The 27,856-nt window shown below is 40.7% G+C and overlaps 2 protein-coding genes across 8 annotated transcripts in view; both read left to right on the top strand.

Annotated features, from left to right (window-relative positions):
• The first annotated feature begins 1,112 nt into the window (after positions 1 to 1,112).
• On the top strand, positions 1,113 to 22,149 carry TMEM170A (transmembrane protein 170A). Of its 5 annotated transcripts, none has more exons than XM_023741920.1 (3): positions 1,113 to 2,117; positions 14,841 to 14,942; positions 15,478 to 16,168. In XM_023741920.1, the coding sequence occupies exons 1-3, from the start codon at positions 1,985 to 1,987 to the stop codon at positions 15,507 to 15,509; spliced, it is 267 nt and encodes an 88-aa protein (XP_023597688.1). In that variant the 5' UTR covers positions 1,113 to 1,984; the 3' UTR covers positions 15,510 to 16,168. The 5 variants fall into 5 exon arrangements, with proteins under 5 accessions (XP_023597688.1, XP_023597686.1, XP_012414362.1 ...); XM_023741918.1 differs by having other exon boundaries at positions 1,124 to 2,117; positions 14,841 to 15,011; XM_012558908.2 differs by lacking the exon at positions 15,478 to 16,168 and adding an exon at positions 18,113 to 22,149 and having other exon boundaries at positions 1,152 to 2,117.
• Positions 22,150 to 22,293: 144 nt separating this feature from the next.
• Positions 22,294 to 27,856, top strand: part of CFDP1 (craniofacial development protein 1) — a 129,738-nt gene continuing 124,175 nt past the window's right edge. For 2 of the 3 annotated variants that reach the window (XM_023741916.1, XM_023741917.1), the window contains exon 1: positions 22,308 to 22,485. In XM_023741916.1, the coding sequence (XP_023597684.1) occupies positions 22,422 to 22,485 (64 nt within the window). In that variant the 5' untranslated portion in view covers positions 22,308 to 22,421. Of the gene's footprint in view, positions 22,486 to 27,856 lie in introns of all 3 variants that reach the window. The other variant, XM_004387823.1, reaches the window with a different exon arrangement.

Genomic DNA, 27,856 nt, shown 5'->3' with positions numbered 1-27,856 from the left:
ATTTTTCCTGAAACTCTCATTAGATGTCAAAACTCCTGGTTCGAGCATCCCTTTCTCTTATCTTTGCTCTTCTCTTTTCTGCCATTTTACATTTACCTCTAAAGTTGAGATCATCAACTTTATTTTCTAATTTGTCTATTACACTGTAAAATTTGAAAGTGATGGTTTTAATTTCTAAGAGCTCTTTCTTGCTCTCTGTCCCTTTTTCAAAGCATCATGTTTTGGTTTTATGAATACAAACTCTTCTTGAGACTCTCTGAGGATGCTAATTAAGAAAAATCATTTATTTTCTGTTTCCTAAATTTTCTGTTTCTTCCAGGGTCAGCTGGAGTATTTGGTAGGCCTCTTCTACATGTGAGTGGGTCAGGGGATGGAGAGAGGACAAGAAATGGTAGAGCTGTGGCACAGATAGACTCAGTGAACCCCTCTGTGTTCAGTCTCCCTCTCAGTCCATTCCACCACCTCTTCCTTCTGGGTTATGGCTTCCTTCTCCAAAACATGGGGTAGGGGTGTCTTAGTCATCTAGTGCCGCCATAACAGAAACACCACAAGTGGATGGTTTTAACGAAGAAGTTTATTTCCTCACAGTCAAAGTATAAAAGTCCAAATTCAGGGCGTCAGCTCCAGGGGAAGCCTTTATCTCTCTCTGTCGGCCTTCTCATCAATGTTCCCCCGGACTAAGAGCTTCTCGGCACAGGGACCCCAGTCCAAAGGACACACCCTGCTCCTGGCACTGCTTTCTTGATGATACATATGAGGTCCCCGTCTCTCTGCTCACTTCTGTCTTTTATATATCTTAAGAGATTGCCTCAGGACACAATCCAGTCTTGTAGATCCAGTCCTGCCTTACTAACACAACTGCCACCCATCCTCCCTCATTAACATCATAGAGGCAGGTTTACAACATACAGGAAAATCACACAGTACCAGGAATCATGGCCTAGCCAAATTGATGCACACATTTTTTGGGGGACATAGTTCAAACCATGACAAGCGGTTAACCACGGGGCCTCTGGAAAGAATACGTATATTCAAATCCCAACTTGGGCACTTATTAATTTTGTGACCGTAACCAAATTATTTTATCTCTCTTAAATATAAGTTTCAGAATAAAAACAGTTATGTCACTGAGTTGTTTGGATTAATGAGATAATGCATATCAAGCATTTGACTTGGTGACGAGTACAGAGTAAAATGTTCAATAAATACTTATTATAATCTACCAAAAGCCTCTTTGTTTCATGGAACTTTGTTGAAATGATTTATCCTTAATAACTTCCCTTCCAGGACTCTACTGTGATCGGCTTATTTCTTTTTACAGTTTCGTTGCTTTCATCTTAACAGGGTCTCTGAAGGAAGATGAGAACAAAATGTATGATTCGGTTTTGCCATCTTGAACTGGAGCCTCTTTTAAATTTTTATTTTATTTAAACTAGGTAGCACTATATATAGACAATATATAGTCACCCACCTGTCCCTGGCCTACACTAATGCGTCAGCTTTAGATAAAGAACTTTCCTGGTTCTCTTGGTTAAAGTTTCAGAAATATTGGGGTCCAGTTCTAACTAAAACAGTCGTTACAAATCTGTTAGGATCACTGATTTGCCAGATGTGTTTTAAGTCTTCACCTCTGGTTTAGTGGGGCGTATGCAGTTCACATACCTTCTTATAGGTAGCGCTGCAGAGCATAGCGCGCCCTACTGGAGCCGGCGAGATTTCTCCAGGAGAGGGCGGAGCCCGTGGGGCAGAGTCTGTGAGCTGTACGCAACGTCAGGGGCGGGAATAACGCTCGCCCCGCCCCTGCCATTGATTGGAAGGAGGAACCATCACTTGGCAGCGCCGTTGGGGTGGGAGGAAGAAGGGAGCCCTGGCAGAGGTGACGCTGTGGCGGCGGAGGTACGGGAAGCAGAGTGGACCCTGTGTGAGAGTTCCTGCAGCACTTCGGGTGCTTTCCCCTCATTTCTCCGCGGTGAATGGCGGCGGGATGGAGCACGAAGGGAGCGGCAGTAGCGGAGGGTCAGCCGGGCTCCTGCAGCAGATCCTCAGCCTGAAGCTAGTGCCGCGGGTGGGCAACGGGACCCTGTGCCCCAACTCCACTTCTCTCTGCTCCTTCCCAGGTACCGGCCCTGCGTCGCGCCTGCGCACTGCGCGCCTGGTCCCCGCCTCTCAGTGCTGGGGGTGCGGGGCTACCTTGCTCTCGGCGTCACCGCTGGTATTCTGTGTGCCCCGCACACTAGCACGGGGAGAGCTGTGTTCTTCCTGGAAGGAGGTTCTAGCTCCATCTGCCGAGAGCTGGAGGGTCCCCCGGTCACTTCCTCGCTGGGTCACCCCCTGCGCCTGCGCTGTGGGCGAGGTCGGCGGGAGACGCCGCAGGTGGATCCGGTAAATGAGGGGAGGACGGAGGTGGACCTAGTAAATGAGACGATCTCGGCCACCAACCAAACTGTTCACGCCCTTTGGAGTTTCCGGACGTTCCAGGTTCAGAGTTGAACCCGGAGAGTTCGGGAGGCAGTGGTCCCCGCCTTGTTTGTGGCGCAAATGGCGCCTGGCCTCTTGTCGGAGGAAACTCCGTTTTGGTTGTCCGCGACGGCCTCTCGGCTTTCACTTTTGCAGTGCGGACGCTGAGTCGTTAGGGCCAGGACGAGGGACAGTGAGCACTCAGTGTCTTTGTTTCTGGTCAGCTCCAGGAGGTTGTCTGCAGATCGCTTGTACCTCTCTCCAAATTTGCCCACTTTACCCTCTTCTCTTTCTAGGAATCACTTTCTGAGACTTGTTGCTGGGTATCTCCCACTCTACATCCAAAGTCTTTGACCCAGCTGCTATTTAACCCTTTAACTACTCTCCCTAGAGCAGCTGTTGAACCTGAATTAAGGCTTTTTAGAAATCATAATAGAAAACTATCAGTGCTCAGAAAGTTGAGAAGAGAAATTATTTTACCTGGGAAAATTAATAAATACTTGGAGGGCGAGGAGGTTCTCAGTTATTTGTGTTGGACCGTTAAAGGCAAGAAGACCGACAAGTGGCGATTGAAGGTTGAGGTAAGGGCTTTACAGCAAAGTTGACTAATATCTTGATTTAGTAAATAAAGAACATGGCTCTGAGACATAGGATTACAGACTGCAGTCATAAACAAGACACCTGTGATTTCTCATCCACTGGGCAGCGACTGCTAGGCACCATTCAGTGGACACCATCTCTCCAACAAGTTTGTGATATAGCTGATATGGTAATTCAGTGGTATAATTACTGCTGTCCATGCGGGAGACCTGTTTGATTCCTGGCCAGTGCATCTCATATGCAGCCACCATCTATCTGTCGGTGGGGGCTTGTGTGTTTTATGATGCTCAGCAGCTTTCAGCAGAGCTCCAGACTAAGACAGACTAGGAAGAAAGGCCTGGCCATCTACTTCTGAAAATCAGCCAGTGAAAACCCTGTAGATCACAACAGTCTGATCCGAAACCAAGTCACAGTGATGGCACCGGACAGGGCAGCATTTCATTCTGTTGCGCATGGGGTCACCATGAGTCAGGCCGCTTGGAAAGCAGCTAACAACAGCGACAGTATTGAGGCAGATGCAGGCGTTAGCTTGTAAATAACTAAAATGATAATCTGGTAACTCAAGTTGTTTCAAAAGATGCTGGGATCACATTTGACAGTAATAACAAAAATACGTGGCATTCTGGAGACCTTATCTGAAAAACGACGTGTTCAGGCAGTCTCTAGGCACTACTGGACCAGATGCGTCTGTTTTTGTTTTTTTTTTTACCCCATTTGTTTTGAAAAACTTCAAAGCTACTGAAGTTTTGAAAGAATAGTATAATAAATACCCAATATACTCTTAATATTACATTGTTAATAGTTTGATACTTTTGCTTTATATGTGTGTACATGTACACACATACGTATATACACACACATATGTCTGCATGTATATACGCATACACATTTTTGCTTTTTGCAGAACCATTTGAAAGTTAGTTGCAGATGTCATGGAATTTAATCCCTAATATTGAAAATGTATCTTCTGAAACAAGGACATTTTTATTGTAACTACAAAACTATGTCACACCCAAGCAATTTAATGTTGATCAAATAATATTATCTGATATACAGGTCTACTTAAATTTCTCCAGTTGCCCAAATAATTTTTATGGCTTTTTTTTTTCTTTGATTCCAGGATCTAATCAAGGATTATGCATTGTGTTTAGTTGTCATGTCTCTTTAGTGTCATTTAACCTAAAAACAGTTCTTCCATCTTTGTTTCAATTTCTTGTGATTGACATTGTTGAAATGTTCAGGCTAATTGTCTGTAGAATGTCCCACAATCTAGGTTCCTCTGATTGTTTCTTCATCATTAAATTCAGATTAAATCTTTTTGGTCAGAATATTACCTAGGTGATATTGTCCATTTCCCAGTGCATTACATCAGGACATTTAATGTCCGTTTGTCCCTTTAGTGATAATTCTAAGTTTGATCACTTGGTGAAGATGGTGTCTACCAGATCCTCCGCTGAAAAGGTGCCTTAAGTCTTTCATAATTAATAAGTAATCTATGGAGTGATATTTTGAAACTGTTTAGTCTTTCTGGCTTTTAGTTGCCTTTTTTTTCTCTCTTTAAGAAAAGATTGAGATAAATGAAGTTGGGAAGATGATTTAAACTATGTCATAGTAGAGGATCTGTAGCATAGTAATTGTTTTGCTTTCAGAAATTGGTCTGAAAACATTAAGCTGCAGTATGTACTTGTGTTTATGGACCCTATGAATACATAATTTCAGGGTGTCAGTCAGCAGGGATCATTCATTCTGCAAGTATACGTGTGGTCAAGCACAGACTCTGGGCTGAAGGTATAAACATGCATGATGTAGCCCTTGACGTCAAGTTGATCAAAATGTGATGGGTAAATACATAACCTCCTTGCTATGTCTCATCATTAGCTGGAATAATGAATCTAATAGGTGTGTGAAGTTTGATCCTATTTGAGGCTTAAAATGAATTCCATTTATTCTCCTGACTCTAGCATAGTTCATTTTGGCCCCACAGAAAAGGTTACTTGCACTTTATGCCAACTCATTATGGAAAAGTTGTTGCTCTAAAATATTCTGTGGTTCATCACTACCAGGAAGCTTTGAATTGATTTCTTTTTTTTTTTAGCCTGCATTTGCATTTTAGCCATTTAGATTTCTGCCTATGGATTGAATTATGTCCCCAAAAAAAACACGTGTTATAAATCCTAATCTCTATGTCTGTGGTTATAATTCTGTTTGTAAATGAGTTGTCTTTGTTATGTTAATGAGGCAGGATTACTGTAGAGTGTATCTTGCGTCAATCTCTTTTGAGATATAAAAGAGTTTAAACAAACCAGCAGAGCAGAGAAGGGAGAAGATTAATGCCAAGCCACATGGAGATTTCGAAGGAACCAGAAAACAAGCTGAAGAGACAAGGACCTTCCCCCAGGGCTGACAGAGAGAGAAAGCCTTTTCCTAGAGCTGGCGCACTGAATTTGGACTTCTAGCCCCCTTAAACTGTGAGAAAATGGCTAAAGCCATCCACTTGTGGTATTTCTGTTATAGCAGCGCTAGATAACTAAGACACCCTCCTTATACCAAGTTGTTCAAATTTGTTTTGTTGTTGTCATTTTTAACAAATCTGAATGCCAAGAAAGGCATATTTTTTTCTTGTATTAGGAATGACATTCTATTTTAGATGGTATGAGTTTCAATAATCAATGTTAAAGTGTATTTTCTGAGTTTTTGTTAGGTGCCATCAAGCCATTCCAACTCATAGAGACCCTGTGTACAACAGAAAGAAACACTGCCCAGTCCCGTGCCATCCTCACAAATCGTTCTTATGCTTGAGCCCATTGTTGCAGCCAGTGTGTCAATCCATCTTCTTGAGGGTCTTCCCCTTTTTCTTTAATAGTACTTTAGATAAAGGTTTACAGAGCAAATTAGTTTCTCATTAAATAATACACATACTGTTTTGTCACGTTGGTTGCCAACCCTATGACATGTCAACACTCTCCCTGCTCGACTTTCCTGTCCTCTCCTGCCTTCTTGTCCTTGCCCCTGGGCTGGTGTGCCCATTTAGTCTGTTTTATGGGCCTGTCTAATCTTTGGCTGAAGGGTGAACCCCAGGAGTGACTTCAGTACTGAGTTAAAAGGGTTTCTGGCGGCCATGCTGTCCGGGTTTCTCCAGTCTCTGTCAGAGCAGTAAGTCGAGTCTATTTTTGTGAGTTAGAATTTTGTTCTACATTTTTCTCCAGCTCTGTCTGGGACCCTCTATTGTGATCCCTGTAAGAGCAGTCAGTGGTGGTAGCTGGGCGCTATCTAGTTGTGCTGGACTCAGTTTGGTGGAGGCTGTGGTAGTTGTGGTCCATTAGTCTTTTTGGAGGGTCTTCCTCTTTTTTGCTAACCTACTTTACCAAGTATGATGTCCTTCTCTAGGAACTGGTCCCTCTTGATAACATGTCCAAATCACGAGAGACAAAGTATTGCCATCCTTGCTTCTAATAAGCGTTCTGGCTGTACTTCTTCCAAGACAGATTTGTTCTTTCTTGTGGCAGTCCACGATATATTCAGTGTTCTTCAACACCATAATTCAAAGGCATCAATGCTTCTTTGGTCTTCCTTATTTATTGTCCAGCTTTCACATGCATGTGAGGCAATTGAAAACACCATGGCTTGGGTCAGGCACGCTTTAGTCCTTAAAGTGATATCTTTGCTTTTTAACACATTGAAGAGGTCTTTTGCAGCAGATTTGCCCAACGCAACACATTGTTTGATTTCTTGACTGCTGCTTCCATAGGTGTTTATCGTGGATCCAAGTAAAATGAAATCCTTGACAACTTCAGTATTTCTCCGTTTATCATGATGTTGCTGATTGGTCCAGTTATGAGGATTTTTGTTTTCTTTATGTTGAGGTATAATCCATACTGAAGGCTGTGGTCTTTGATCTTCATCAGTAAATGCTTCAAGTCCTCTTCACTTTCAGCAAGCAAGGTTGTAATCATCTGCATATTGCAGGTTGTTAATGAGCCTTCCTCCAATCCTGATGTCATATTCTTCTTCATATAGTCTAGCTTCTCAAATTATTTGCTCAGCATCCAGATTAAATAAGTATGGTGAAAGGATACAACCCCGACGCACGCCTTTCTTGACTTCAAACCATGCAGTATCCCATTGTTCTGTTCGAATGACTGCCTCTTCGTCTAAGTACAGATTCCTCCTGAGCACAATAAGTGTTCTGGAATTCCCATTCTTCACAATGTTATCAATAATTTGTTATGATCCACACAGTTGAATGCTTTGCATAGTCAATAAAACACAAGTAAACATCTTTCTGGTATTCTCTGTTTTCAGCTGTAATCCATCTGACATCAGCAATGATATCCCTTGTTCTACATCCTCTTCTGAATCCAGCTTTAATTTCTGGAAGTATCCCATTAATGTACTGCTGCAACTGCTTTTGAATGATCTTCAGCAAAATTTTACTGTGTGTAATATTAATGATGTTGTTCAATAATTTCCACATTCTGTTGGGTCACCTTTCTTTGGAATAGGTACAAATATGGATCTCTTCCAGTTGGTTGGCCGGGTAGCTGTCTTCCAAATTTCTTAGCATAGATGAGTGAGCGCTTCCAGTGCTGCATCCATTTGTTGAAACATCTCAGTTGGTATTCTGTCAATTCCTGGAACCTTGTTTTTCGACAATGCCTTCAGTGCAGCTTGGACTTCTTCCTTCAGTACCATCGGTTCTTGATCATATGCTACCTTCTGAAATGGTTGAATGTCGACCAGTTTGTTTTGATACGGTGACTCTGTGTGTTCCTTCCATCTTCTTTTGATGCTTCCTGTGTCATTTAATATTTTCACCATAAAATCCTTCAGTATCACAACTCAAAGCTTGAATTTTTTCTTCAGTTCTTTCAGCTTAAGAAATGCCGAGTGTAGTCTTCCCTTTTCATTTTCTATCTTCAGGTCTTTGCACATTTCATTATAATACTTTACTTTGTGCTTTTGAGCTGTCCTTTGAAATCTTCTGTTCAACTCTTTTACGTCATCATTTCTTCCTTTCGCTTTAACTACTCTGCATTCAAGAACAACTTTCAGAGTCTCTTCTGACATCCATTTTTGTCTTTTCTTTCTTTCTTGTCTTTTTTAATCTTCTGAGAGTTAAACTAAAACCCAGTAATGTTTTGGTTGTACCATTGCTGGAATCAAGAGTGGGTCACACTTGGACCAGTCATTTATTCATTCATTCAGCAAATATTTACTCAGTGTCTGTGGATGCCTGATGTGTTCCAGGCAGGAAGTGAAGATGCAGTAGTTAGGTAGTGAACAAAACAAAGCCCCTTCCCGCATGGAGCTTTCATTCTAATGGGAAGAGAGAGAAAAAATAAACACATCGAAAAAGTTTGGAATGGAATAGCTAGTGGTGAGTGTTAGATTGGTTAAAGGGATAGTAAATGGGAGTGTGTGTGTTGCGAGTGGAATGCCATTTTACATAAAGTGATCGGGAAGCCGTTTGTGAGGGTGACATTGGAGCAAAAGTCTAAAGGAAATGAGGAACAAGCCATGCAGCTATGGGGGAAGGCAAGGGAGCAGCACGTTCAGAGGTCCTGGGGCAGAAACTGCAAGGTGGCCACTGTGGCTGGATGGAACAGTGTGGGCAAGGGGCAGAGAAAGAGGTAAGATCAGTTCCTGGAGGGACTTGTTGAAGGGTTTTAAGCAGAGGAGGGATAATCAGATTTACCTTTTTTTTTTTTAAATGTACAATTCACTGGCTTTTAGTACATTCACAGTGTTGTGCAACCATCACCATAATCAATTTTAGAATATTTTTATCACCCCAACAAGAAGCCCTGTACCCTTTAGCACTGACTTTTTAAGAAGGCTTCCTCTGGGTTTGTGTGAAAAATAGAAGGAAGGCCAAACCAGGACAGAGCAGATCTGCCCGGGGTAGGACTAAGAGACCACTGGGATGAGGCAGGACAGAGGGGCACACTCAGAAACCAGGGGTGAGAGAACATTCAGGCGGTAGTATCAGGAGAGAGAGGTGACTGACACCAGGTAGTAGAACTGATGGCAAGCAGAGGGGACAGATGGATCTCCTGGCAGGTAGTTGGAGTTTGGTGAGAGAGGAGAGAGGAGTCTCACAGCAGGCAATGTGAAGAAATGCAAGCTGCTGGATGATTAGCATCAGGGCAGCCCAGCATCGAGTTGCAGGATCTGGTAGGACTCTAGTCCCCAGGAGGACTGGTGTGGTCTAGTTAGAACCTCGGCTTCAGAGGCACTGGCCATTTGTCATTAGAAGGTAAGGTAAGGGCATAGTGAGGCCGGCTAAAGGATGACTGAGTAGTGAGGCTTACAGTGCCCTCTTAGCTTGGGCACCTTCCATTCCTGCTGATTGGGCTGGGCCAGGTTAGTCTTACATCCTGGCTTAGGAATTGGGTGCCCCAGTTGTGGAGGTTATAGGGACAAGGAGCTGGCTCTTACAAACTCCTTTCGTTAATACAGAACTCACCAAGACAAGTCTGCTCTCTGTGGCTTTTCTGTTTAACTGAAATGTGTGTCTGAAAATATTTTCTTAAAGGTATGAGCTCCTTGAGGGCAGGGATCTTTGTTGTTTTTTTTTTTTAATCACTGGTGTACCTGGCATATGGAATGTGCTCAATATATATTTGATTAATGAATGAACTCTTTGTGCTTCTGTAAGTTTCCTGTGGCTGCTGTAACAAATTGCTGCAAACTTCGTGGCTTAAAACAACACAGATTTATTATCTTACAGTTTTGGAGGTCAGAAGTCCTAAATGGGTCTTACTAGGCTAAAATCAAGGTATCAGTGAGGCTGTGTTCCTTCTGAAAGCCCTGGGGATGGATCTGCTTCTTTGCCTTTTCCAGCTTCTAGAGGCCACCTGCATTCTTTGGCCTGTGGCCCCTTCTTCCATCTTCAAAGCCAGCAGTGTAGCATCTTTAAATCTCTCTTGCTTTGACCCTCCTTCTTCCCCCTTATAAGGAACCTTGTGATTATATTGGGCCCATTTGGATAATCCAGGATAATCTACCTATCTCAAGATCCTTAAATTTAATCACCTCTGCAAAATTCCTTCTGCTATGTAAGGAAACATTCACAGATTTCAGGGATTAGGATGTGTATCTGCCTTCCACAGTGTTTAATCTAATTTTTCCTTTGTACTTTTTTATTACTGACTAATTGTCCAATTTATACTCCAGCGTAGGGCAGTGATGTGACTTTAGTTGCCAAAGGAAACAAAGCTGAAGATAATGCAGTTGATTTGAAGCAATGAACAAGAAAATACTTAAGATATGTAGAAAAGATGTTTCTATATATTGTGTTGAGCCAGGGAAATGAAAAGTACTGTATGATGATCGATAAATAGCTATTAAATAGATGACAAATTAAGGTGCAGTAGATTAAAGGGAAATCACTTACTTTTTTAAAGTGTTTATTGATCGAGGTTTGCCTTTGCTCTTAGAGTCTTGTAATAATCCCATCAATCTGAGTGTTTTTATAAACTGTGCTACTCATCTAATAAAATAAAGCCTTTATTTCCTAGTTGAAGTGACTTAAATGATGCTATATAAAATATGTAAGCACTGAAGTAGCTAATGGATATGGTTTAGGATTGCAGGAGGGTGCTGAGTGCCTTCCCTTCTGAGAGACTCAAGGAGTGCTGGCCTGCTGTGTCAGATCCTGTTTGCAAATAGACCTTTGAGCTTTCAGAAAGATCAAGATTTGGGCTGGTAGGCATCCTTGGGCGGGTACTGTGCTCCAGGGGAATTGGGAACTGGGTGAGTGTCAGAGTAAAACACTTTAGTATCTAGACTCTACTTTTATGGAAAGTACTGTCATAGATTGAATTGTATCCCCCCAAAATATCTGTCAACTTGGCTAGGTCATGATTTCTCGGTATTGTATGATTGTCTACCGTTTTGTAATCTGAGGTGGTTTCCCTATGTGTTGTAAATCCTATCACTGTGATATAATAAGATGGGTTAGCAGCAGTTACACTGATGAAATGTACAAGATTAGATAGTGTCTTAAGCCAATCTCTTTTGAGATATAAAAGAGAGAAGCAAGCGGAGAGACATGGGGACCTCATACCACCAAGAAAGCAGTACTGGAGCAGAGCACGTCCTTTGGACCGGAGGTTCCTGTGCTGAGATGCTCCCAGACCAGGGAAAGACTGATGCATCACAAGGACCTTCCTCCAGAGCCGACAGAGGGAGAAAGCCTTCCCCTGAAGCTGATGCCCTGAATTTGGACTTGTAGCCTACTAGACTGTGAGAGAATAAATTTTTCTTTGTTAAAAGCCATCCACTTGTGGTATTTCTGTTACAGCAGCACGAGATGACTAAGACAGGCACCATCTTAGTTTGTCTCATCAGTTGCAGGCCTAGCCTCCCTGTGTCACTGCCCCGATGGTTTTGTGGCAGCCACTAGGAAGCTAGGCTCCAGCAGGGGCCCCGAGTTGGTCTCAGATTGGTGGTGGCAGACGATGGCCAGGATAGCAACTGCTCTGAGTTCCTGGAGGCAGGTTTGCATCCCATTTGTCTATCCTGGGGCAGTGGCATGCCCAGTATCCTCATAGAACTTTCTGCAGACTGGATGGTAAAGTGGTCAGAGTCTCGGAGTGATTTTGGGAGTAGCTGGAGCCCTGGTGGAGCAGTGATAAAGAGCTCGGCTGCTAACCAAAAGGTCGGCAGTTCGAATCCACCAGCCTCTCCTTGAAAACCCTATGGGGCAGTTCTACCCTGTCCTATACGGTCGCTGTGAGTTGGAATCAACATGACAGCAACAGTTTTTTTTCTGTTTTTATTTTTTTAGTGCAGACCAAGGGACTGAAGCTGGTGTGTTTCTGTTTTAGAAGGGAATTACGTAGTACTGTGCCGTGACTTTGGGATGAGCTGGAACTGGGTGGTGTACAAGGTGCTATAGGCTGTTCTGACTGAGCCAGGGTGCAACAGTGGCTGCCCACGCAGCAGGGATTTGTGGACGCTGGAGCTAGCTGCCTTGGAGAAGCAGCACCAGGGTCTGGTGGGTGCCCATTTATTGCGGAGAAGCCATACCTGGACACCAGACACTGCAGCCTCTGGAGCTGCTGCCACTTGGGCAGTGAAGGCAGGAATACCTCTGGGCCCAATGGTGGCTAGAAAGGAGGCTGTAGTAGTTCCTGAAGAGGTGGAGAACTTAAACGCGGAGGATGCTGGCGATATTGACTGGTAACAAAGGGGATGGTTTCTTCCTTGGTGGGGGTAGGGAAAGGGCAGCATTTGAATATTTGGTTAGTGTGTGTATGTAGATTTAATTTTTTAAACTTGGGACATTGCGATTTAATCACTTTATACTCCATGTTGTGTGATTTTAATCCTGCTTTTACAGAATCTGCCAAATACCATCAAACAAAATAGACCAGCTTCAACAGTATTATAAAATTATTCAGAAGATATATCTTGTTCAGCAGAATAAAATTCCCACAAATGGTTTGAAACCTTCTGCAGTTCTCTGATAGTTTTTTTTTTAACCAGATCAAAAGTACCAGAATACCCTCAAGTCATTTGTTATAATTAATAAGCATTGAGCCCTAGATAGTGGCACCCCTTGATCCTTTCCTTAAGAACCATTGATCCAAAAAAAAGAAGATTCATTTATCCAAAACAAGACCTAGGTGCCCTAATTTAGGTATCTTCAGAATATGGTATTAAGCTCTGTTTGACTCAAAATCAGCCGAGAACTTGAACGATCATCAGTGACAATGTTAACAGTAGCTTGAGGGGATTTGATGCCCACCCCTAATCTCTGTCAGCCCCTCAGAAGCTCTCTAATAAGAATAAGAAGCCTATGTAAACTGAATAAAAACATTTTTTTATGAAACTATTATTTTAATTAATCTGGGAAAAAGCCACTCACACCATAGTATGCTTACACTACACACTCAGGTTCAAGAAAAGCTCCTGAGTGCTTTTTTTTTTTTTGTTTGTATAGGTTTTTATAAAAATGGTATCTTAATCTACATACTACTCTGCAACTTGCCTTTTTTTCACTTGCCATTATGACTTAGGCATCTTACCCCACCAGTATATATAGATGTATCTCATATTTTTATGTGATCATGTAGTGTTCCATTATGTGAATGCACCAAACCATGTTTCACAAGTCCTATAGACATGCAGTTGGTTTCTGGTCTTGGCTATTAACAGACAATGCTGCCGGGAACCTCTTGTTACTTCTGATCTTGTCTGCGTGTGTATTCTTGTGGGATATATTCCTGGATGTAAAATCACTGTGGCAAAGGGAATGCACATTTAACTTTTTTTGATACACGCTTCCACATTACCCTCTTAAAAGGTTTTCTAGCTTGTATTCTTATTGGGAGTGTTGGGTGGGGCCTGTGAAATAGTGTTCTGACAACCCTTTAGTAATCAAAAACTTTCCTGGTAATTCTAGGGCTGTCATGTTAAAGTCCTTAGCCTGATGTTCAGAGCCCACCATGTCTGACCCTACCTATCTTTCTAGCTTTCACTGCCATTACTCTTTTATAAACTCTCTGCTTCAGCTGAGTCAGTGTTTTTAATAGGGGCAGTTTTGCCCCCCCGCCCCAGGACATTTGGCAATGTCTGGAGACATTTTTGGTTGTCACAACTGGGGCATGATACTGGCATCTAGTGGGTAGAGGCCAGGGATGCTTCTCCACACCCTCCAATACACAGGACAGCCCCAACAACAAAGCATTATCCGGCTCAAACGTCAGTAGTTCTGTGGTTGAGAAATCCTGCGTCAAGCTGATAGCTTATTTCTAAAATTGCCTGTGACTTACCTGTCTTGAGCTAAGGTTGGAAAAACAGGTTTTATCTAATGTGCCACCTCCATTCTACCAATAATGAATAGCTGAAGAGCTAGCTTGAGGAGTCTAAAGCCTTGCCTGGGCTCACTGGGGGAGAATGCTGTGTCTGCCATTTACCAAAGCTGCAAAGTCCCTTGTGGACTGTTTCTCCTTTTTTTTTCTTTTTGTATTTTCCAAGGTGTTGCATGTATAGTTTTTTATGCATAGTTGATGATCAAATATTTTAACGTTGCCTGAATGATTGTCATCTTAAGAATGATTAGAGGTTCTCCGTAGGAACCAGCGCTTCTCTTCTAACCCACCCTGTTACCTACTTGACTTTTGTCTTTAAGCCAAATATTTACATTTTCTGGTATTTATTTCACATCTTAAAGCACTTTGTTATCCTAATAGGAAGCAACGTCTTGAGATTTTTTGCATCGCCTTTAAAATGATTGTTGAATGAATGTAATTGTATGGCTTTTCTATTTTAAAAGACTGAGTAATGAAAAAGATCAACAGACATTGCATGGTGAACCATCATTTGGTACTACTTATGCTTGTGCTTTTTATGGGATGGAAATTATTTTAGGTCAATTTTCAAATTTAAATGAACCTTTTTCCAGTGCTTAGGGGTAAAGGTAGCTTGTCAGAGGTTAGCCCACTTCTTCTGTTAATGCCAGATAGTAAATATTTTAGGCTTTAAGAGCCATGTCGTCTGTCTCAGCTATCAGTTCTGCCATTGTAGCTCGCAGGCAGCCATAGACTATACACGAATGAATGGGCATGGCTGTGTTCTGGTAAAACTTTATCTATTAAAACAGATGGCAGCTTGCTGGCCATAGTTTGCTGACCCCTACTTTAAAATTGCCTGTATTTGGATCTTTGACTGATGAACCTACATTGGATTTTCAAAACTAAAAGTTTTGAAAATGGAGTGCCTGAGTATGATGAGTACCCCTTTGTAAAGATTGTCCTTTCTTGTTTTCCTTGTAGAGATGTGGTATGGTGTGTTCCTGTGGGCACTGGTCTCCTCTCTCTTCTTTCATGTCCCTACTGGACTGCTGGCCCTCTTCACCCTCAGACATCACAAATATGGTAGGTTCATGTCTGTAAGCATCCTGTTGATGGGCATCGTGGGACCAATTACTGCTGGAATCTTGACAAGTATGTTAGACATTAAAATACCAGTCAAAACGTTTAATATGACCAGTAAGCTCATTTCAGGGTCCATTTTAGTAACATGTCTGAGTAGGATGAAGGAAAAAGAGTAACTTAGTCACAGGCCCTGTTTTTCATGTGTTGCTTTTTTATCACCTCTAATACCCCATTATTTGGCTTCCTGAGTCATATTTTCTCATTGGCTTCAGGGGAGTCATGTTAAGCTTTGTGAGATATGTCTTGTGAGATAAGTAGGTCACTAGCAGAAGAAAAATATTTGTCCTATAGGGAACTACTGTTCCTTTCTTATCAGCCTTTAGTTAACTGGTGGGCAAGATGGTTGGTGAATTACTTTAAGTTATGTGGGTATGGTTACTTCAAGGATGGGAGAATAATTCAAGTGACAAGAATTCTTGTTTAGAAAAGTACCTGTTTTATGTTCTGGTTTTTTTTTTTTTTTTTTTCTCCTCAGGACTTTCTGAAGATGAATTGGAGTTCCATTGATATAAATTGTTTAAACCTGGGTTTCTTTTTTTTTGTTTTTTTTATTTTGATCATGTCACAGGACACAGTTACAGGGATGAGAATAAGTTTAAGTTATTTTTAAGGTCATAATTAAATATAAATAACCTGTTTATTTTATGGAAATGAAAAATTATAAATAAGCAAAAATTTAAAATTTCCATTATCCCTCCCTAAGTTATAATCGCAGTTTACGTTTTAGTGTATATGCTTTCTCGGTATATATAAACATAAATATATTTTTTAAAAAGAGAAACATGATAGTTCTACTAATTTTTCATTTTAGTTTTTTTCCCTGTGAGCTTCCAGCAAAGCGCTCCCTCAGCTTCTTTGGCTTGAGTGTTTTTGAGACAAAGCGGCCTAGTTTCCCTGTGTTCTACAGATGATGAAGCCTTTGTGATAACAAGGGAGGGGAGCCAGTTTTCTCCTGTCTACCTTAAGGAGTTTCCATAAATGGCCTTATGTAATATTTTTAATTATATCACCTACTGCGCTCTTTAGGGACCCTCTGCCCCATTCTCCTTCCTGGCTCCCAGGAGCTGTCTTCAGTTTTCTCATCTAAAATAGGGATAACAGTTCCCACCTGTCTTAGTCATCTAGTGCTGCTCTAACAGAAATACCACAAGTGGATGGCTTTAACAAAGAGAAGTTTATTCTCTCACAGTCCTGTAGGCTACAAGTCCAAATTCAGGGCATCAACTCCAGGAAAAGGCTCTCTCTCTGTCGGCTCTGGAGGAAGGTCCTTGTCATCAGTCTTTCCTTGGTCTGGGAGCATCTCAGCATAGGAACCTCAGGTCCAAAGGACACACTTTGTTCCCGGCCCTGCTTTCTTGGTGGTATGAGGTTCCCATGTGTCTCTGCTCGCTTCACTCTTTTATATCTCAAAAGAGATTGGATTAAGACACTATCTAATCTTGTAGATGTCATCAGCATAACCTCATCATAGTGAGTTTACAACACATAAGGAGATCACATCAGATTACACAATCATATACAATACTGGGAATCATGACCTAGTCAAGTTGACAGATATTTTTGGGGGGCACAATTCAATCCATGACACCACCGCATACACTTATGTGATGATTAAATGAGATAATGTATATACATAGCACTTAGCGTAATACCTAATGCATAACAATAGTGTAATAAATGGTATGTTCATTTCCAACTTTAAGGCTCTGTTGAATAGAGTATTTCCTTTCCATTTTGGTGCTTCCTCTGGTGTGCTCTTTTCTTTCCTTCTTCATCATCCAAATCCTACTTTAGGGCCCAGTTCAAGTTCCTTAAGTGTCTTTCTACCCAGCCCACTATTTTTGGAGCTAAATTACAGAGGGGCCCAATAAAAGGTATATGCCTTTCAGATGTTAGTAACACATTGTATGCATCGCCACTGGAGGTGGACATTTTAAAGTTACAAATGTTCAAGGCAACCAAAACAGGTATTGGTTAACATTGTTCCTTCTTCTTGTTAAAATATGTTAATATACCTTCATATCATGTAACGTGTAGATATTTGATTAAGACACTATGTATTGTATTGCATTGTTCAAAACCAGTCTCATGCTTGTGCCTTCTGTCTTGTGTCCTCAACTAGATTCTGAGTCCTGTGAGAATAGGGATCATACCTTATGATACATAGAAGTGTTCTGTAAATAATACTACTTGAATGAATGAACACACTGTGACCAAGAAGAATTTTGTTTGGAGCATTTTTGGGGTGGGGGTCATCTGGGAAACTTTGGGTCTATTCTTTTTAAACCAAGATTTCATTTGCTTTTTTGGTGCAGTGTTAAGTCCCTGTAGCAACTCAGCTGTGTATAGATACAGATGTTTTTGTTTTGTTTTCTTAATTTCTAGGAAGTTACAGTGAGTAACATCATAAAAGCAATTAATGACATGGACGCAGAAAGGAATCCCTGAGTATCTCTTCCCTCACACTCTTGAATTAGACACAACTCTATAGGTATAGAGGCCCTACCTGAGAGTCTCCTTCTCTTCCCCTTCCTACCCATCTACTCCCCTGTCTATCCATTTTTTGAAGGGAACTCTGAATATAGGAGAAGGTGGAACTGGGATTCCCTGGGACTTCTGAAGCACTTCTTGCCCAGAAATGTTTTAGATTAATGTTTAAATTTGCTGTAATTTAATTTAATCACACTAAAGATCTTTGTCATTTATTGCCAGAAATTTATTAGGTACCTTTTAAATGCTAGGCACTGGGCTAATTGGCATGGGGAATAAAGAGAGATTTTTGAGTTGGTAATCAGGTCATATGGGAATTGCTATCTTCCTGATTTTGTTTATTACTTCCTGAGGATTTTATTCAGTAGATCTAGAAAGACTCTCAGTTTAAAGGAGTTGCTTTTAAACACCTAAAAGCATATATCAGTGATTTGCAAACCATAAGGAGTACTTACAACTTAGAGTAATTAGTAGAAAGCGGGAAAACAGAACATTTCCATAATATTTGAACTTTAAATATCTGGACCATTCTATTTATGGTAGAATTTTAAGTGTGTATTTTCCTGATTATGTTAACCTTGATTTTTTTTTTTTTTAAACATTCTTGAATATTTAAACAGGTGGAGCAATTGCTGGAGTTTACCGAGCAGCAGGAAAGGAAATGATACCATTTGAAGCCCTCACCTTGGGCACTGGACAGACATTTTGTGTAGTGGTGGTTTCCTTTTTACGGATTTTAGCTACCCTATAGCGTACGTCCTTATGCTGTGATGCCAAGAAAATTTAATAAATAAACCTGAGATATAGAATCCTCAAAAAGAATATATTATGAAATGTGATATTTTCTTATTTCTTCAAATGGAGGCAAGTTGGATGAACAGATAGATGAAGGATGACGCCTCAGCCATTTCTTCAGTTCAGAGCTCTGGGAATTGAAGACCTTTTCAGATTCCTGTTGTTCTCAACCAAAAGAAAACATGTTCCTTGACTTTTCTTTTTTATAGATATTTAATTTAAGCAGCTTTATACCTTTACCCAAGCCAGGCCAACAGGACTCCTGGGTTGGCAACCCTTACACTGAAATTTATAATATTCTGTGAGAAAATGCAATGTTACATGTTCAGAGAAACTATGAGCAATATTGGTTTATTTTTAAGCAGGGCATACTGTACTAAAATCTTAGTTGATCTAGTTTTGTTTAAAATGTGGTAAATTCTTCTTTTGCTACATTTTCATGACAGTAAGTGCCAAGTAGGTTTTGGCTGAGTATAACTTTGAGAACAAATTTGGTTACATGTAACAGAAAAAAAAATCTAAATGTGACACAAATAGTGGCTTTGGCTCTACTGTTTAAAGAAAAAAGAGATAATTATTGAATGGTGTAACATTTTGTGGATAGCCATCTTGACCTCTGATTATTTAACATATTTTAAGAGATATGAATTTGTTTTGTGCATATTATCAAAATAAGCTTGCTAATTGAGACCTCCTCCCCCCGAATCCCTGTACCACCTTTTCTTATCTTTTATTCTATTAAGTTTTTTAGTTTAATTGGAAACATACCCTGTTTAACTGTCCTAAGTTGAAAATTTTAAGCCACATTTGTTAGGACGTACTTTGGGCATTGAGCACAGATAAGAAGATACTTTAAACATTCTGTAAAAGTTTTTATTAGTGACTTTGGTTTATTAATGAATCTTGAGAAATTATAGAAGTGCAGTTTAAACTAGAGTTAGTGGTTATTGATTTCTTGGTCTTAATGTGGTTATCTAGTGGAGGCTTTTCAGCCCACTTTTGCAGTATTGGGTGTCAACTCCCAGAAAGTGTCTACAGTTTAATTTTCAGATATTCCCTAATCTATCCTTTACATTTTCCTCCAGGAGAATTTGTATCCTTCAAAAGAAATATCAGTTTTTAAACTCAATTTTAGCTATTTTGACTTTTATTCTATTGCCTAACTTTGATTTTCATTAAAAGGCCTAAAAACTGTGACCTTCAAAAGGGAAAGGATTGTAAAAATTAAGTATCTAACTTGATCCTTACCACCTAAACTGTTTTGTGTGACATACAATCAATGTTGTTGTTATCTGTTTTCAGAATAGTTTTTTGGTAATTAAGTCTGACTTTTTTTTTTTTAAAGTCCGACATTTCTAAAGGCAAGTTTTTATTATGAGAGTAAGGCTAATGACCCATGAGGACACCTGCACATGAACTTATCTATTCCATTTAAAGCATTTTGTACTCTGGCTTCTGATTAAAAATGGCAAGGCGGACCATTTACTAGGGAAAGTCATAGAGAAAAATTACAGATCACAGAAATTAACCGGACATTTTCTTTTTTGACTAATTAGGCCATTAGACCATTTATCAAAATTATATGTATTTTTTGAACATTTTGTTGTGGTTTGGGTGAAAGTTTACAGAGCAAATTGGTTTTCCAGTCAACAATTTATGTATCACAACTGTACTGACGTATGTGTAGGTTAGGTGGAAGTAAGTAGAGCTGGATTGCAGGCAAATGCCCTTACATATTCCCCAACAAGATTATTGTCCGATGCTCAAATCTTCCTTTCAAGCAGATTTTTAGTTCAAGACTCCATTTTTCAGTTCAAGGAGCTATCATTTTGAAAAGTATCCTTTCAGTTTAAGAAATTTGGGGAAGTTACAGCCTTTATTCTGGGAGATGATTTTGGTAGTCTCTGTTGAAAGATGCCTCCTATTAGAATTCTTGCCTAAAACATTCTTTTGGCTGTCACTTCACAAACTATTTAAACATGTGGGCCATTAGTAGGTGCCTCCCCACCTCGCCAATACTAGTTTTTGAACATGTTAATCCGTGATTAAAATGTTTGTTTATTTCAAAATTAAGACATTTTGAAAGTTATCTTTGTTTCTGTCTGTTTCCTGTTTCACATATTTTGATTATCCACTATTGTAAGAAACTTCAGATATAAAATGTATCTTCAAATTATTGAATGTTTCATCTATCCCAATGTGTGAAGCATTATCCTGTGAATAAATGTATGTAGAATTGACATAGATTGAGCTACAATAGCTGGAAGTAAGTTTTCAGGGAGAAAGTATTTGACAAACAAAAAAAAATGTCTGTTCCCTCGTTTTTATTCATTTGTTTTAATTTCTTATCTCAAATACACACAATTATTTGGGAGTGGTTGTTCAGATGGAAAAATATTGGCATTCGTGTTGAACATTTTATCTTTCTGTATGTAGTTTTTTGAGGATTTTTGCCAAAGTCTTTCTGAGAGCTATATGAAACCCACACCTCTCCCCAGCTGTGCTTCCACTTTTCCTTTTGAGGTGGTGAAAGCATTTCATGAAAACTTAAATCCCTATACAAAAGGGTAATGATTATTCCAAGACAAAGATGTCTGTCTGTCTCCAACCTGCCTTCCACTGTGTGCTATTTATTTTTTTGCAAAAAATATTAGTTCTTACAAAATATTTCAAGTAATGAGAAAAAGTTCATGCATATAATTACCTTTAAATCCTTCCTTATGTTTTTAAGTTTTTAAATTGTATGTTGGCTTTTGATTCCAGTGTCATTTCTGGCTGCTCTAATTTAAGTTCTATTACAACTGCAGTGCATACCAGCCTTCCCTAAGGAACAATTTCCTGGAATGTGAAGCTCTGGTGCCATTAGTTATCCACGTGCAGAAAGTTTTGTGTACAAGCATTTCTTGTTTGTGCACTTCGTAAGGCTGATTGTGACTAAAATCAGCTTAATTTTTTGTATTAGATTAGATTCACTAACTGCTGCAGTCTAAATGATCAAATCTTTGTACAAAGGAAAATTATTTAAATTTTATTTTTCTACTGACATTTCTAATTCTGGTAAAATGTTTATCAATAAAAGAATTACTTTCATTTCTGTGAGCCGGAATTGTATTTCTTTTTCAGTGGCCAATGAGTTTGATCTTCTGTAATAAAGTTTCAGACTTGTTTCTTGCTTTTTTATAACTTCGTGTTTAACATATATGTTTAACTATTTCCTTTATGTTCAACTTTTACTAATTTATGGTAAAATTCTCGTTCAAAAATGTGATTAAACTGTACTTAAACATGAACTTGAGTCTTACTAACTCCACTTTGTGGGCCATTGAAAACCTAATGGAGCAGTTCTATTCTGGCACGCATGAGGTTGCTGTGAGTCTGAGGCGACTCCCAGCAACTGTTTTTAGTGTAAGACACACACCTAGTTCTGGTCCAGGGTATTAATGGGGGGCAATTTGCAGCTGAAGAAAACCTGCTCAGCTGTACCTAGAGTTAACAAGGAGCGTGTTAGTCATGGATGTCATCTGCATTTGCTTCTGATTATTGCCTCCCATAATTGAATTATAATTAAAATTTTTTATTACGGTGAAAATATACGTAACATATACGCCACCTCAATTTCTATAAGTACAATTTAGTGACATTGAATACGTGCACCCATTCTCGCTACCCTTTTCCAAATCATTGCACCACCATTAACGTAAAACTTAATGTCCCCTAAACAAAAACTCCCAGAAAAATTGTTAATCTGAAAATAAACGTTAAATGGGGTTGTACTTCCATGTGTGTTAACTGTGAACGTTGTCTGACTTCAAGAATATTTCCACAAACAGGTAATTTTATTTAAGCGCATTTATTAAATCAACGCGATGAGGTAGCGATAAGGACTACGAGTTCCAGCATGCACCGCTTCCGCGCGGAGTCCGGCTGCTCTGCAGACGCCTACAGCAGCGTCCGTCTGGAGGTGTTGGCCCGGAAGTGTCGTGATTTCAACCATGTGGTATTCTGCGCGTGCGCAAACGCTGCCGAACCCACCCTGGCTGCCGCCGCTGCCGCTCTATGGTCTCTCCCTAGAGCTTTGCCATTGAGGGTATTCACTGTGGTCCTGCGGGTTGGCCTGCTGCGCGTGGCAGTGACATGGAAGAATTCGACTCCGAAGACTTTTCCACCTCGGAGGAAGACGAGGACTACGTGCCGTCAGGTGAGCGATTCCTCCTGAGGCGAGCGACGAATTGCCCCGCCCCTCACGTGAGGCGCGCTAGGTCCCCGCGTGCACCAATCTCGGGGGGCCTGGGGGCGGGGGTAGTCTCAGTCCTCGAGCGTTCCCACCCTTCAGGCCTCGCGTACACCCTCGCTGGCCATTCTCAGCCCTTCACTCTGGGAACGTGCGCGCGAACACATTCACGGAGCAGCTTCCCGGGCCTGGCTTCGACTGAAGCGCGGGAGCCGGCACGTGACCACGGCCCAGCCTCTAGGGAACAACATCGCTGTTTCTGCACGCTTCTGAAAGGCAACCCAAGCGTTGGAAGTTCTCTTCAGAGCTTCTGGCCTGAGGGAACTGCTAATTAGTACCACCCCCAGGGTAGATTAGTGAGGTTTGCAAACCCTTGGACTTCCTGGGCGGGCAGGCCTTTCCTTAGAAGTGATCTGGTTGGTAGAAAGTTCACACGATGAGTTGCGTTTTGCCTCTGCAATTAATTGAGTCGACGACAACGGGTTTTTTTTTTGTTTGTTTGTTTTTGATTTTCTTCTCAGGACTTTATTTGGACTTCAGGCATCTCAAATCGATCGTGGCCAAAATAAATCTTGCCGTCTAAGCCTTTGCCTTTCCCTGTGCTGCACCTTTCCCAAATGTACCTATCGCATCAAAACTCTTCTTCTTGTACAGTCGCTCAGGTTGAGAAACCTAGGAGTCATTCTGTCTCTTTCGGGACAATCCATCAATAAGCGTTGTCTATGTGGAAAATTAGTTTCTAACCACTTCCTCACCAGAATCGTTTAATTTTGAACTACTATTATTCTTCCCTAGGATTAGCCGGTTGCTTCTAACTGGTTTCCCTGATTTGCTCTTGTCTACCAACAGTCTGTTCTTACGGTAATAACCAGAGTGAACTATTTAATACTAGTTTTCATTTTAATCAATAGTGAAATGTTTCTAAAAGGCTTGTTTTGGAAACCAGCGCTTCACACACACACCCCTTCGCATTCCTGTACAGTCTCCACAGGGAAGTGCTTTTTTTCACTTTTTAAATTTAGTATTCCTAATGTTTGTTTCAAAGTGGTTAAGAGCTCGGCTGCTAACTTAACAAAAGGTGGGCAGTTCAAATCCACCAGCAGCTCCTTGGAAACTCTGTGGGGCAGTTTACTCTGTCCCGTAGGGTTGCTGTGAGTTGGAATCGACTTGATGGTAGTGGGTTTTAACAGGTATTGTCTGTTGACTTCCCCCCATGGAAGATAGAGTTTTAGCTCTTTTTAAAACCCCCACTGACCTCATACCCTCGGAGTCCCTGGGCAGTGCAAATAACGTACTGGGCTGCTAACCAAAAGATTAGAGCCTGGAGCGCATCTACCCGGAAATTCCTTGGAAGAAAGGCCTGCCGACCTACTTTAGAGAGGTCATTGAAAACCCTGTGGAGCATAGTTGTACTCTGAAACACATGGGTTCACTATAACTTGGAATCAGCTGATACTGGTACTTCATTTCCCTCACTCGCAGCACCCACACCCTCCTACCTTCAGCCTCAAACTCCCCAGCCTGCCATGATACCAGTGTCTTAGTTTTGGTTAGGTCAGTATTCAGTGTTTTGTTTTTTTGTAATGACTTTGTGAACACCATTTACAGTCAAACCATATGATATATTGTGATTACTTTTCCTTCACAATTTGGTTTCTCTAGAGTTTTGTTGTTGCTTAGTTGGCTACTTACTACTAATTTGCTTATTCTAAATGCTCAAAGGATTGTCCGAATCATCTCTCATGATATTCAGATTCATCAGGTAATTTTTCACTTTCATCTGATCTTCTCCAGATTGACTTGGTTGCCTGCTATGCCTGTTGCCCCTTTAAACCTTAGATCTTCCATTGTCATAATCGCTCTGGGAGTTCCCTTTGTCTCCCTTCTGTGTTGGATTTTCTGTTCCTTAGGTCCCATGTTGTATCTAGTGGTTTCTCATTGTAAATTTGCATTTCTCTAATGACTGGCAGTCTTCTTCTGTCAAGATTGTTGTTAGTTGCTGTTGAGTCAATTCGGACTCATTGCGACCCCACGAGTAGAACTGTGCTCATAGGGTTTTCCAGGTTGTGATCTTTCAGAAGCTGATTGCCAGACCTGTCTTCCGAGGCATCTCTGGGTGGGTTTGAACCGCTACCCTTTTGGCTAGTAAGATTACAGCCAAGAAAATCCTATCTGTGGAGCAGTTCTACTCTGTAACGAATGCAGTCACCGTGAGTCGGAATCAGCTCTACGGGTTGACTGTCTTTTCACGTGTTTATTTACCATCACTATATCTTCTTTGGTAATGTATTTGTTCAAGTCTTTGCCCATTTTTAGAAACTGGGTTTGTTTCCTTACTATTAAGTTTTAGAGTTCTTTGTGTATTCTGTATACAACTCCTTTATCAGATATGTGTGTTGGAAATATCTTTTCTCATTTTGTGGCTTAGCTTTTCATTCTCTTAATATTGCTGTTTTGCAAAGCAAGAATTTTTAACTTTGATGAAGTTTGTCTTACCCTTTTTTCTTGTTATGGATTTTGTTTTTAGTTTCATAGCTAAGAACTCTGTTTAACCCAGCATCACAAAGATATTTGCCTATGCTTCCTCCAAAAAGTTTAAGTTTTACATTTTACAGTTAGATTTATGATTCATTTTCAGTTAATTTTTGCATAAGGTATGAGTTGCAGATTGAGGTTCATTTTTTTCACATATGGATGTTCAGCAGTTCTAGCACCATTTGTTGAAGAGACCATCCTTTTTCCATTGAATTGCCTTTGAACCTTTGTTAAAAATCAGTTGGCCATATTTGTGTAAGTTTGGTTCTGGATCCTCTATTCTGTTCCACAGTGTTTTGATTATTGTAACTTTGATTTTTTTATTGTGCTGTAAATGAATGTTTACAGAGCAAATTAGTTTCTCATTAAACTATTAATACAGACATTGTTTTGTAACATCGGTTGCCAACCCCACAATGTGCCAATATTCTCCCCTTCTCGACCTTGAGTTCCCCATTATCAGCCTTCCTGTCCCCTCTTGCCTTCTTGTCCCTCCCCCTGGGTTGGTGTGCCCATTTAGTCTTGCTTTGTTTTATGGGCCTGTCTAATCTTTGGCTGAATGGTGAATCTCAGGAGTGACTTCACTCTTGAGTTAAAAGGGTGTCTGGGACGATACTCTTGGAGTTTCTCCAGTCTCTGTCAGACCAGTAAGTCTGGTCTTTTTTTTTTGTGAGTTAGAATTTTGTTCTACATTTATCTCCAGCTCTCTCCGGTACCCTCTATTGTGATCCCTGTCAGAGCAGTAGATGGTGGTAGCCAGGCACCATCTAGTCATGCTGGACTCAGTCTGGTGGAGGCTGTGGTAGTTGTGATTCACTAGTCCTTTGGACTAATCTTTCCCTTGTGTCTTTGGTTTTCTTCCTTCTCCCTAGCTCCAGACGGGGTGGGACCAGTGGAGTATCTTAGATGTCTTTTTGTTGTAGAAGTGTTGGATTTTCCTGTAGATTTTAGAGAATCAGACCTTTGTCGGATTTGTCATAGCCAAACTTTTTTTCCCAGTCTGTTGGTTCTCTTTTTACTCTTTTGGTGAAGTCTTTTTATGAGCATAAGTGTTTAATTTTTTAGAAGATCACAGTTATCTAGCTTATCTTCTGGTGTTTGTGTATTGTTAGTTATGGTTTTATCCTGTTAATGCCATGTTTTAGGACCTCTAGCATTGACCCTATTTTTTCTTCTATGATTTTTGTAGTCTTTGGTTTTATAATTAGGTCTCTGATTCATTTTGAATTCGTTTTTGTATATGGTGTGGGTCCTGTTTCTTTATTTTGCAGATGGACATCCAGTTTTGCCAGCACCATTTGTTAAAAAGACTGTCTTTTCCCCATTTGATGGACTTTGAGCCTTTGTCAAAGATCAAGTGACCGTAGGTGGATGGATTTACATCTGGGTTCTCGGTTCTGTTCCATTGGTCAGTGTATCTGTCGTTGTAGCAGTACCAGGCTGCTTTGAGTACTGTAGCTGTATGGTAGTTTCTGAGGTCAGGTAGTGCGAGTCCTCCCACTTTATTCTTCTTCTCAGTAGTACTTATCTGGGACCTCTTTCCTGTCCATGTAAAGTTAATGATTAGTTTTTCTGTCTCATTAAAGTATGCTGTTGTTGTTTGGATTGGGATTGCATGTATTTCTAAATTGCTTTGAAATCGGGTAGTGAGAGCACTCCACCTTTGTTCTTTTTAAATACTGTTTTGGCTACTCTTGTTCCTTTACCTATCCATATAAATTTTAAAAGTCAGTTTGTCAGTCTCTACAGAAAACCTCTTTCTGGGATTTTGTTTGGAATTTCATTGAATCTATAGATCAATTTGGGAAGAAACGAACATTTTAACAGTATTTAGTCTCCCAGTCCATGTATATGGTATTTGTTGTTGTCATTAGGTGCCTTCAAGTTGGTTCCGACTCATAGTGACCCTGTGTACAACAGAATGAAACACTGCCCGGTCGTGCACCATCCTTACAATTGTTGCTATGTTTGAGCCTTTTGTTGCATCCAGTATTTTAATCCATCTCGTTGAGGGTCTGACCCTCTACTTAATCAGGCATGATGCCCTTCCCCAGGGACTGGTCCCTCCTGATAGCACATCCAGAGTGCAGTGGGCGAAGTCTTGACGTCCTTGCTTCTGATGAGAATTCTGGCTGTACTTCTTCCAAGACAGATTTGTTGGTTCTTTTGGCAGTCTGTAGTGTATTCAGTATTCTTTGCCAACACCATAATTCAAATGTGTCAGTTCTTCGGTCTTCCTTGTTCATTGTCCAGCTTTCTCATGCATATGAACCAAAAACAAACCTGTTGCTGTTGAGTAGGTTCTGATTTATAGTGACCCTACAGGACAGTAGAACTGCCCCATATGGTTTCCAAGGAGTGCATGGTGGATTCGAACTGCCCACCCTTTGGTTAGCCGTAGCCCTTAACCACTATGCCACCAGGGTTTCCTTGCGTGCATGTGGGGTGATTGAAAATACCATGGCTTAGGTCAGGCACCCTTGTCCTCAAAGTGACATCTTTGCTTTTTAACACTTTAAAGAGGTCTCTTGCAGCACACCTGCCCAATGCAATACATTGTCTGATTTCTTGACTGCTACTTCCCTGGTGGCTATGAGTCGGAACCAACTCGAAGGCACCTAACAACAACACTTCCCTGGGCGTTGATTGTGGATCCAAGTAAAATGAAATCCTTGGCAACTTCAGTCTTTTCCTTGTTTATCATGATGTTGCTTATTGGTCCAGTTGTGTGGATTTTTGTTGTCTTTATGTTGAGGTGTAATCCATACTGAAGGCTGTAGTCTTTGATCTTCATCAGTAAGTG

The sequence above is a fragment of the Trichechus manatus genome, unplaced genomic scaffold, assembly GCF_000243295.1.
Source record: "Trichechus manatus latirostris isolate Lorelei unplaced genomic scaffold, TriManLat1.0 scaffold00194, whole genome shotgun sequence".
Lineage (NCBI taxonomy): Eukaryota > Metazoa > Chordata > Mammalia > Sirenia > Trichechidae > Trichechus > Trichechus manatus.
Note: the sequence above shows the minus strand (reverse complement) of the source record. Positions and strands in the feature narration are given on the sequence as shown.

What these genes read in the sequence shown, in the direction of transcription:
- TMEM170A (XM_004387824.2), top strand. Translation starts at nt 1,985, where the DNA reads ATGGAGCACGAAGGGAGCGGCAGTAGCGGAGGGTCAGCCGGGCTCCTG. An exon ending in TTCTCTCTGCTCCTTCCCAG is followed by an intron (nt 2,118 to 14,840) that starts GTACCGGCCCTG and finishes TTTTCCTTGTAG; the next exon opens with AGATGTGGTATGGTGTGTTC. An exon ending in TACTGCTGGAATCTTGACAA is followed by an intron (nt 15,012 to 18,112) that starts GTATGTTAGACA and finishes ATATTTAAACAG; the next exon opens with GTGGAGCAATTGCTGGAGTT.